Source organism: Pseudorasbora parva, chromosome 8 (genome assembly GCF_024679245.1).
Source record: "Pseudorasbora parva isolate DD20220531a chromosome 8, ASM2467924v1, whole genome shotgun sequence".
NCBI lineage: Eukaryota > Metazoa > Chordata > Actinopteri > Cypriniformes > Gobionidae > Pseudorasbora > Pseudorasbora parva.
The window spans coordinates 31,290,660-31,302,978 of NC_090179.1; the positions used below are offsets into that span (position 1 = coordinate 31,290,660).

Here is a 12,319-nt window from a genome sequence, read left to right on the forward strand (position 1 = left end):
AATTTTTCACACTTTGTTATATTGCAGCATTTGCAATTTTTTGATTTTTCTTATTAATGTACACACAGCAGCCCATATTGACAGAAAAACACAGAATTGTTGACATTTTTGCAGATTTATTAAAAAAGAAACACTGAAATATCACATGGTCCTAAGTATTCATACGCTTTGTGACAGTCATATATTTAACTTGGGTGCTGTCCATTTCTTCTGATCATCCTTGAGATGGTTCTACACCTTAATTTGAGACCAGCTGTGTTTGATTATACTGATTGGACTTGATTAGGAAAGCCGACTGTCCAGAGATGGAGGAGGAGGAGGAAAAAGGCTCTCTCCGTCCCTGCTCCAGTGGATTGTATTCCGATGGACTCCGTTCCTGTGGTCCCTGTTCTGGTGGATCATGTTCCAGTGGACTCCGTTCCTGTGGTCCCTGTTCTGGTGGATCATGTTCCGGTGGACTCCGTTCCAGTGGTCCCAGTTCTGGTGATCTCCAAATGAAGGAGGAGAGGAAAAGCGCTCTCCGTCCCAGTGCCGGTGGTCCTTGTTCCAGTGGATCGTGGTCCCAGTTCCGATGGATCATGTTCTGGTTGACCCACTAATGGTGTTCCGGTGGACCCAGTTCCGGTGGTCTGTGTTCCAGTGGTCCCAGTTCTGCTGGATCGTGTTCCGGTGGATCTAGTTCCGATGGTCCCTATCAGTGATGCGGGGGTTGATCCAAAATGAGTATATTATAAAAATATTTTCTTTTTTGCGGTCCGAGTTGCGGGCAGGTTAGTTGAAAAAGTTGGTCGGGTGCGGGCTGTTTATACATTGACCCGTGCATCACTGGTCCCTGTTCCGGTGGATCATGTTTCGGTGGTTCCAGTTCCGGTGGTCACAGCACTACCGCTGCAGGAGTCAGATTACATTCACTGTCACGAATTAGCTGAATGAGCTCTCATGACGAGATCTGAGGTAATCACGCTCGCGGCATACATTCACAGCGTGTGTTCAATCTGGGGCATTTTCAGTTCATGCCTTTGGAAGCTTAACTTTCATAGGAGTTAATTTGAGAAGTTGAAACACTTACTTTGCTACGCATAGCTCCGTTTACATGAATGCCTGCAGCTGCGAGCTGAGCTGTGATTGCGAGCTCCCATCCCCCGTACGCGGGTTGAAAACATGCTGAAATGTTTTTTTTTCAGAGATATGTTATCCTGATAATATTCAGGATATTAAATAAACTGGCTTTTTAATTTTTTTATACTGTTTTCTGAGGTCAACTAATGATGTTCGTGTGGTTTTTACATTCAAAAAGATCAAAACGAATAAGTAATAGGCTATTTTCTACACTGGGTTTTGATGGGCGTGCCGCACTGGAGACTTGAAAGTAAACGCCCACGGCTAGGATTGGAGAAGATTTGCATATTTAATGAGCTTAAGCTCCCCTGTCAGTTCAGGGAGAGGAGAGAATAAAGGGGGGAGGGGCAACCAGAATGATTCTCTCGACCACAGGGCTCGTAAACGTCTTCATCAAACAAACGCAATGATTTATTTCTCATCGACTCGTGATTGATTGGACTATTATTTTTATATTACATATAGCCCGCAAGATCGGTCAATATAAGCGTGAACCGCGCGCACACATACACGTTCGGTGCGTCCGCAATCGAGAGAGAGAGTCATCGGCCTGCCGGGCTTTGCGAGCCCTGGCCCATACGTGTCTGAGTCCAGCGTGCTGAGTCCAGCATCGACCGGAGATTTGTTTACAAACGATCCCGCAGTGAACTGAAGTGAACATGTCTTCCCCATGTGAGCTGGAACTTCATTAAAAATAAAGTTCAACCACACATTCCTAATATTAGGATCCGAAGGAAGCTTATGCAGCAACTGCGATCTTCCACAACCAGGAATAGTGCAATATCTTAATCTTTCTCTGCATATTTATTCTTGTTGACCAGCTAGCACGAGCCCTCCATGAGTCGGTGTGCGGGGCTACTGGATAAGACGCGCTGTACAGTCGGTGTTTCGTCTCGCAACTGACGTCAGTATGAAGCACAGGACCATTTGCTGAGCCTGGTGCCTAAAAAAGCTTTTCTTTGACTAACAAGGAAGTTTTCAGCTCTGAAACTTACAGGATATTATTATATTACCATGACCTTTTATACATCAAAAGCTCAAGGAAAGGTTGATTCCTCAATTCATCACCACTTTAAATATAATGACATAAAAATATAATAATTAACAATTACTGTTATTTTATATATTCTGCCTTGAAATATAAACACATGAAACCTGTGACACCGAACTTTTCAGAAAATGAAATAATTAAATCACATATTATCTCAGGTAGCAAGCATCTTGCACATTTAACATTACACAACAGATTTTAGGTTACTTTCAGTAGGCATGTTTAGTCGTATTGTGTAGGCGGCAGATAACTTACAAATGCAAACAGTAGATTACAGTATCTCTCCCTCTCAATTTGAGTGGGTGTGTGTATGTGCCACTGGATGTTCGGCCCCACTATTTGTCTACATGGAGTTAAAGGTCAGTAGCTGTGCTTTTCTCTGTAGAAGAGGATAAGAGTAGGAGTTTGTTTTCAGAAGATCACATGTGCACTTATACTACTTTAAAGATCTCAGGTGATATATTGCATGTTTACTACTAAGATCTGAACTTTTCAACTTCTCTTTTCACAGCAAATAAAATTACTATTTATTTAGATGTACATGCTTGAATATTCCAACATGCTGCCTTTAAGTTTGTCAACCCTGAATTATGCAGTCAGGAACATTCATAATAAAATGAATGTTGCCTTATTTTAATGTGTGCAAGAGTAAAGATGTTTTGTGTCTTTACATTCACTGCTTGCATTTATCATCTGTCAAACTCATCACTTATACATTTTTGGACAAACCAAAAAATGTCATATTATGACAGATTGTTGAACTGCATTGCCTACATGGTTGAATCATTAATCAGATGATCAATACAAATGTTTTAAAGGACCTCCTTTAGCATGAGTCTCTTTAAAAGAGACAGTCCAGTTCATCTCATGACCTCGATGATCGCTCGTCATCATGGCTCTGAATATTAGCTGCTGTTGGAAATGGCTCCTTCTGCTCTCTTTCCTCCTGATCTGTGTCAATGGACAAACATCAGGGCCGTAAGTAACACTTTCTGCTGAGGAAGGCTGTGTTTTACTTTCTAAATGTGATAAATTATTAGTCCTACATTATTCTTGATGATTTCTCCTGTATTTATTTAACTGATCTGTGTTGCACAGTAGAGGTTTGCTGTTTGAAAGACAAATTAAGGCATGTATAAGATAATTTATATTTAATGACAATGTATTTTTAAGAACAATATTATTCTAAATAAACAGGCAAAGTCACTAGACTTCATTACACAGTTTGATTTTAACTCCCATTTTTTATGTTTCTTACTGTACCTAATCACTCCAACATATTATATGATTATCTTTCAACAGATTTTTCATGGTGACGTTTCCTGCAGTGATCGAGTCGGGATCAGAGGCCAAACTGTGTGCAAGTCTTCTCAAGCCCAATGAAAGCCTTGTCATGAACATTCATCTGGTTCATGGTAACCAGAACACTTTACTGCTACAGGAGAAAGTTGAGGAAGAGTTTCATCGCTGCTTTAACTTTAAGGTCTGCCATTAAAATGTGCACAAGATAATAACTATATGAAATGGGGGCGAAATGCAGAAATTCTGAGTATAGGCCAACATGGCTACACATCACTTTTACTTTCCGTTAAATATGTTAGTTTCACTATGCATCTAGTTTTTGTGATGGCAGTTTTTGAGTACAGTATATTGTTTCTCACCAGGCTCCTCTGGTTGAAGGAGAATCAGTGCAGAAAATGAAGGTTGAACTTCAGGGAGAGACTTTCAAGATGACTGAAGAGAGAAAAGTGTTGTTCAAGCCTTACCATCCTCTGACCTTTATCCAGACTGATAAACCCATCTATATTCCAGGACAGACAGGTGAGCTGTCAATGTCTTCAGTAAATAATGCTTGTGTCACTGACATCCCTGATCACATGTGACACTCATACATTAAATAACGCATATTATGATCATGCCATGAGCTGATGTACCATAGGTCAAAAATATAAAATGTTGCACAAACCAGCAGATGATAAAAGAAGTAAACAGTTCAATGGATTTACAAAATTGTAAACAGAAAAGAGGAGCAGCAGAAAAGATAAGGAAAGCAGACAAGGATGAGTAGCTTTGGAAACATGAATGTTCATAAAGTGTGTTTGAACAATCCCCTCGCATTCAAACATATATTCAGACTAAATCTTGCAAGTACAGATAACTGATTATGTAAATCTAGCCACAGCCCTGCAGAGTTTAGTTTCAACCTTGATTAAAATGCTAATATAGTCCTTCAGGTTTTTAAAAAAATCTACAGATCTGTGTGTTGAAGCAGGGTTTGGACTAAACTCTGTGTCCCTCCAGGAGTTTGACATTCCTGCTATAGATTATTACGTGTGATAATCATTATAGCGTTGTGAGATACTGTCATGGCAAATTCTAAGTTCTTACTTGTCTCTAACTCTTTAAAGAAAAATCTATCAGAGTCGAAGTTCCAGGTCTCAGAAGAAATTAACTTTATTGTGTGGACGACCACAAAGTGAGACGCAGCTGTTCATCTGACCATCTCTTCCTTAGCTCACACTTTTATACAGTTCTAGCTCAAGATTTTATGGCAGGTGCATTACTCCCCACACTTTTGCCACAGTTGCTCTATTCATAAACTTATCTAGTCTTCTTTGTAATGGTGGCCGACTGCCACTAGTTTTTCTTTCTCATCCATTAGGCACCATTCTTTGTATAGTCACCTCATGGTTTTTTCCACAATTATATACAAAAAATGTATCATATTTATCTGTGGACCATCCCCGCCTTCCCAGTAACATGACAGTTAGCGCTTCTCACCAATTTTCCCCTTACAATTAATGTAATATCTCCTGTTTCTCACGCTTTGATGTTTTTTACAAGCGGCAGACCTTGGTTTCTTGGTGCTCAGCCGAGGCCAGCTTATACTGCAGCTAAGGCCTAGTGAGGCCTACTAAAGCCTAGTGAAAAGGAATTTCCTCTACACATCCCCCCTTTGGGACTTAGTCTGAGTCCCACACCTATTCCCTTCTACCAGAGTATGTCCCCATAAATTCAGCCTTCTTTCAGTTAAACTATCTATGGCTAATGATCAGCCATTCCTGCTTTTATTCCAATGGACCTCCTTCATGTGAACATACTCCAGCTGGAAAATGAGACTAAACATCTCCCCTCTCTTTTGGCTAGAAGGAAGTAAAAGATCTCATTTCCCTAACTAATACAATCATGAGGGAACATCATTGTGACAAATCATTTGATAAATCAGTGCGCTATATTCATTTCAGTAGTATACTATTTCAAAGCTTTATTAATTCAGTATATTAACTTGTCCATTGATTATACCATAAATGTGTTAGTTACATGTATCCCACGATGCCAGAGGAACTCTCAGACGCTTCCGGTGGTCTGAAGCACTATCTGGGTTGCTCCACCGTTGCCAGTTGTACTCCGGCTCAGCCTAGAGTGCTACCTGGTGTTGGGGCTGACAGCGGGTTTTTAAACCACAAGTAGAGTCTAGCCCAGTTGCTAAGCACTGAGGTGCTCGTCGATCCCTCCTTCTTTGCTCTCATAGGATTTTACAATGCACTTCAAACTACAATAAATGTAAAACGGTTCTTTTCTTTTCTTCTCTTTTTTTTAATGTATAATACTGATTATAACATTGTTCTAAACATTGCCTTTTATTCTGGTTGCATCATCTCGTACCACGGACAATGACCTGCTTCAGACCCTTAGTCGTCCCCTCTCTATCACAGTTTAAGAGTAAATGAGCATAAAAATAACAGATAGAGGTAATAGATGATAATAATAAAATAAAAATACAGTGTGAGAAGGCTTTTTTTTAAGAGAAAAATAACAAACAAAACACAATCATACTCTTCCTACCTACTCTACCCATATTTCTATTTTTCCCAAAATAAAATACACAGTGGGGCTAACTCCCTAATTCTTGGAAAACACAGTTTTAAAGAAAACAAAAGTAAAACAAAACAAAACAACACTCCTTCTCTTACTTCACCTCTGGGTTTTTACAGAAACTCATCCAGCTCATCTATCCCCGGGCCTATCGGATTTACTCCAGAGCAAAAGAACAAATGCTACTGAACATATGCAATGTGACATTCCATGCGACAGTTACTAATTTTATTGATTTTGATTTTTTTCTTTTCATCTTTTAATTCCCTTCTCTGTCCCTTTGCATCCACATACTCACTTTCCAGCTAAAAATGTTTCTAGATCTCTTTGGATTCTATTTTTGCTTTCTTATAGCTTAGCTATGTTCTGTATGCTATATTCCTTCTTCTACATTTCTCCCTGTCAGCATTTTCCACATGCTGGAATAAAGGACAAAGTTCTCTCAAACTTCAACAGACACACACATACATCTACTTCCTCTGTCTGATATCTCAGTCGCTCTACTTTTCACACACTTGCTTTCACACACTGCGCAGTTATGCTCTCACAAACACACACATGCTCACATTCATACACCCGGGTTTCCAATCATACTCTTTCAAATATGCAGCTTTTCAATGGCTTTGGGAGGGTAGAAGAGATGTTTCATTGACTTTTAATATTTGAATCATCAAAGGCTGTGTCTCCCTGTCTAGATCACAACGCTTGCAGTCTGGACAATGGCCAAATAACCGACAAAGACAATTTCTGGGAATATTTTGGTTCTTAAAGCAGCTCTTAAAATTTTCTCTTTTTGTTTGATTTATTTACAATAATTAATCTGTTTTAGTTCAAGGCATACCAAGCAGTAGTAGACTGCCAATGCTCATGCCACAATCTTGTGGGAGTTTGACTAATTTCTCCCATTTCTCTGTTCACTTAAGTTCTTCAGTGTGGGATGCTAAAAGCCAATATAATTGTTTGTCCTTCAGTTAGATATGAATTTATACTAACAGTTGCAAATACTGATAATATAGCTGGGTCTGACAACAGCAGCTGTTCAATTTTCTTTTCTTTATACCTTCCCAACAGCCTTGCACAGCAGCACGCTCCCACTTGGGCAAACAAATATATCTTATTCCACACAGTCCCCTCCAGTCCTAACCCCTGCTCCTCTGCTGTGTTTGGGACAACTATTTTCCATGGCACACAAACTTGTCTAGTCATATATTCCCACAAAAAACTTAGCTTATGTACAAAGCAATTTAAGTATGATTAGACACTTCTGTTATTTTTTCTCTTATCTTACAAATTATATACAGACAATATACCCTTTTTATTTTACCTCATCCCTTGGACTTGCTCCGCTTTTTACAACACTATCCCTATCCTGACAGACCAGTCTCTTCTTGTCTGACTCAATCAAGCTTGGATCACTTCCCAGACAAGTGTACCCTTACAGACACACACACACACACACACACACACACATACATCTACTTCTCCTGCAGATGACCACAAAGCACTTCTTGCTTATGTTGAATGCACTTCTTACATTCAAACGCACTTCTTGCGTTTAATCTAAAACTACACACAGCACTTCTTGCATGTGTTGAATGCACTTCATACATTCGAACACACTTCTTGCGTTTTAATCTAAAACTACACACAGCACTTCTTGCATGTCTTGAATGCACTTCTTGCATTCGAACGCACTTCTTGTGTTTAATCTATAATCTAAAACTACACACAGCACTTCTTGCTTATGTTGAATGCACTTCTTGCATTCGAACGCCCTTCTTGCGTTTAATCTAAAACTACACACAGCACTTCTTGCATGTGTTGAATGCACTTCATACATTCGAACGCACTTCTTGCGTTTAATCTAAAACTACACACAGCACTTCTTGTCAAGAAGTGCCAAGCCGCCAAGGGCCCCAGCCCAGCCCTTTCTGGCTCCTGCCAATCTGGTTCGCCAAATATGTCGTGGCAAATTCTAAGTTCTTACTTTTCTCTAACTTTTTAAAGAAAAATCTATCAGAGTCGAAGTTCCAGGTCTCAGAAGAAATTAACTTTATTGTGTGGACGACAACAAAGTGAGACGCAGCTGTTCATCTGACCATCTCTTCCTTAGCTCACACTTTTATACAGTTCTAGCTCAAGATTTTATGGCAGGTGCATTACTCCCCACACTTTTGCCACAGTTGCTCTATTCATAAACTTATCTAGTCTTCTTTGTAATGGTGGCCGACTGCCACTAGTTTTTCTTCCTCATCCATTAGGCACCATTCTTTTTACACTCACTTCATGGTTTTTTTCCACAATTATATACAAACAATGTATCATATTTATCTGTGGACCATCCCGCCTTCCCAGTAACATGACAGTTAGCGCTTCTCACCAATTTTCCCCTTACAATTAATGTAATATCTCCTGTTTCTCATGCTTTGATGTTTTTTACAAGCGGCAGACCTTGGTTTCTTGGTGCTCAGCCGAGGCCAGCTTATACTGTAGCTAAGGCCTAGTGAGGCCTACTAAGGCCTAGTGAAAAGGAATTTCCTCTACAATACGTCTACTTGATTCTAACTGGCCAGCTTTTTTAGTAAAATTACGGCTAAAACAGGCTGCTGTGACAGTTGAATTTGACTCAAAAGACATCTTCCCTTATGAGAGAACTTGGACTATGTTGAAGGTGACATTTTGGGGAACGGTTCCAGTGTGGTCAAAGCACTTTACCAAAAAACTATAAAATAATAAGCATAACGAGCCATAGGCAGTTCAAGTGTCAATCCCTGTTCCAGATATATCACAGAAGGGGACACACACAAGTTTTGTGTTCTCTGCCTTGCAGCCGAGTATGCACAGGCAATTCTCAAGGGGGGCTATCTGTGTGAATTGTGAGCTGGTGCCTCTCCGACCGCTTCGCTCCTGCCTGGGCTTGTTTGATTAGACAGGCTAGAATTGTGCTTCCCGTGGCTCAGGACCGATGCCTGCTAAGGCAGAGAAAAAGTATGATACCAGGTTGTTTATAAGGAGGTCTCCTTAAATATCTAAAAGAGCTTTGTCAGGCTGCAGTCTATCCGGGAGATGGCCTATTGAGGCAGCATTAGTGGCTAAAGAGAGGCACTTTTAACTGAACTTGTCTGGAATCAGTGAGAAGGACTTGGCTTTCTTCATTGATGCCATGCTTTTGCCTTCTGGCATCTTCCGTGACACCGTAAATACAGTGGTTTAGACTAGTTTGCAGGAGGCGAAGCGACAGTCAGCCACATTCAAACAGTTCATCCCCCACCGCCAAGTTCACTCAAGGAAAGACTCGGGAGAAATATTTCGACAATAGTGCATTTATTAATAGCTCAGCAAGCTGATATGTACAAAGTCATTTGGTGTAGGCCCCGTCTGTAGTGCATAATCAAAGGGTATCGGATCTGCCATTCCTGCCTAAAGACGAGAGCAGGGTGCAGCCGACGTAGGTACGGAGGTATGGACAGGGCCATCCTGGTGGTGGTGGCTGACATCTTGTTGCAGCAAGATGTCAGCCCATGCTGAGGCCCATGCAATGAAGACTCCACCCTGATATGGTGGAGTTGATTTGGGGGAAGTTTTGTCAAGCAGAATTAGGTTCGTTTCTCACAAGAACACTCATTGTTCATTTTGGTTTTCCCTCATGAATCCAGCTCCTCTGAGGCTGGATGCCATGGTGCAGGCGTGGCCGAGGCAGTCCCTGTACACATTTTCTCTGATCGCTCTGCTCCCACAAGGGTCCACCGGGATGGGGTGAATGGAAGCTATGGGTCTGTATACTGGTATACTGTACTGGTCTCTCAACTAAGGTTGTTGAGACCATTTTAAACTCTAGAGTTCCCTCTATAAGGAAACTTTATGTTCCTGTGTGGAACCTGGCTATAGTTTTGAAGGGGTTATCCCTGGCACCCTTTGAACCCATTGACGAGGTGTCAAAGAAGTTCCTGACTTTTAAGATGGCTTTGCTGCTAGATATTACATCTCTCAAAATAGTTCCCAACCTGCAGGTTCTCTCTGTTTCTCCCTTTTGCCTCAAGTCTAATGTGGCACATTCTGTGATACTGCAGGCCTTTCATCCTCCACCACTTGTGCCGGCTGTTTAAGAGAGGCTACACTCATTATGCCCTGTTCGGGCCTTGGAGGCCTATGGAGTGCCAGGGTCTCTACATGCCCCCCATGCCGAGATCTCAAGTCAAGTTTTGCCTGGACAAGCTTCACTCCAGGAAAGGCACTAGTCAGTTTAGGGCAGTAGGTATTTCATTCCCCAAAATACAGCGTGAGTTCCCACAAATTTAATGCCTTAGGTTACAACTGTAACCCTTGTTTGCTGTGCTGGCCCCCCTTGGCAGCTTTCATGTACGCTTTCATGTTACGTCTAGACTCAACACCAATCAAATTGGACTAGTTTCACATGTGCTATCACGCTGGATGTGTGGAGGTGTCATCTTCGACAACATCTCATTCCCTTCTCAGGGAACAAGGGTTACAAATCACCCAAAAATTCTGTCATTAATTACTCACCCTCATGTCGTTCCAGACTTGTAAGACCTTCGTTCATGTTAGGAACACAAGTTAAGATATTTGGTGAGCCGGCATTCTGATGTAGAACTCAGAAGCACTGTACTGTATTTACAATGTAAACTGCATAGGAGAATGACACAGACGAGAACAAACTGTTGAATAAAGTCATTATTTTTGTTTGTTTTGTGCACAAACATTTGTTCTCATCGCTGTGGACTCATGGACTATTTTAACGATATGTTTCCTACCGTTTTGGGCTTTGAAAGTATGATGAGGTTGCATGAACAGGGGTGAAATGCAGACTAAGTGTAAGTGTGTCCCTTACATAAGAGCTTAAGATGTCAAAAGTGGAGTTTTTTAAATACACATTTCTATCTCACAGTGAACTTCAGAGTTGTCACCATGGATACAAACTTTGCACCCCTTGATCAGCAGGTCTGTGTTTATCTTGCATCTTTATCACCCTCGTTTTCTCTTGAATTATTAAATATGTTTAATAAATAAAAACATTTTTGGCTTTTTATCTTAAATTTCTATTTGATCTTTTACAGTATAGTACAGTGGTTCTTGAGGTAAGAACACAAAACATTCTGTGCAGTCATGAACAGCTTTCATATAAATTGTATAATATTTGCAATAATTTAATTTTCAATTGGCTAATTACACATTTCTTCATTGATAGTCAGGTTATGATTTGCTGACTGTAACTAAATATCTGTACTGTGTTCTCTGTATTAAACAGGACGGTCAAGGTAATCGGATCGGTCAATGGACAAATGTTTCTTCAACAAGATGGATTTTGCAGCATTCTTATGAATTAAACCCAGAGGCCCGTCAAGGCATGTACAATCTGAAGGCTTTTATTGGAGACAGGATGATCTCACATGATTTTGAGGTGAAAAAATATGGTAAGTGTTGACCATACTACTAGAAATTTGCAGTGTTTCATAGGAAGACTTTCAATAATATGTGTATACAGTGGGTACAGAACATATACAGACCCCTTTAAAATTTTCACTCTTTGTTATATTGCAGCCATTTGCTAAAATCATTTCAGTTAATTTTTTTTCTCCTTTAATTTACACACAACATTCCATATTGACAGAAACACAGAATTGTAGACATTTTTGCAGATTTATTAAAAAAGAAACACTGAAATATCACATGGTCCTAAGTATTCATACCTTTGCTGTGACACACTGTGACATATATTTAACTCAGGTGCTGTCCATTTCTTCTGATCATCCTTGAGATGGTTCTACATCTTCATTTGAGTCCAGCTGTGTTTAATTATACTGACTGGTCTTGATTAGGAAAGCCACACACCTGTCTTTATAAGACCTTACAGCTCACAGTGCAGAGCAAATGAGAATCATGATGTCAAAGGAACTGCCTGAAGAGCTCAGAGACAGAGTTGATAGAAACAAGGCACAGATCTGGCCAAGGTTACAAAAACATTTCTGCTGCACTTAAACTTAAACATGTATGTGGGGGAGCTATGACCTCATATGTGGTACCATTTGAAAGCTTAGAGCAAGGGCATAGGTTTGTTCTTAGCTTTGGTGGGGACATTCCACCATTACCCATTTTATATAGTCTAGTATTTATGTTACTGAGTATGGAAATGCACCATATTTTAGGAATGAATACTTCTATTAATTTATGAGGCTCTTCAGTTCAAATTATTCAGTACCAAAATAATGATGAAACAAAATACTCTTTAATTATCAGATTCATAAATGATTTTCA

At 40.2% G+C, this 12,319-nt stretch overlaps 1 protein-coding gene across 2 annotated transcripts in view; it reads left to right on the plus strand.

Annotated features, from left to right (window-relative positions):
* Positions 1–2,993: 2,993 nt before the first annotated feature.
* The window catches only part of LOC137084601 (alpha-2-macroglobulin-like), a 32,696-nt gene continuing 23,370 nt past the window's right edge, over positions 2,994–12,319 (plus strand). For both annotated transcript variants that reach the window (XR_010906772.1, XM_067450895.1), the window contains exons 1-6: positions 2,994–3,148; positions 3,473–3,653; positions 3,835–3,991; positions 10,953–11,005; positions 11,122–11,142; positions 11,313–11,478. Coding sequence is in view for 1 of the 2 variants with exons in the window: in XM_067450895.1 (XP_067306996.1) it covers positions 3,063–3,148; positions 3,473–3,653; positions 3,835–3,991; positions 10,953–11,005; positions 11,122–11,142; positions 11,313–11,478 (664 nt within the window). In the remaining variant the exon portion in view is untranslated. The remainder of the gene's footprint in view (positions 3,149–3,472; positions 3,654–3,834; positions 3,992–10,952; positions 11,006–11,121; positions 11,143–11,312; positions 11,479–12,319) is intronic.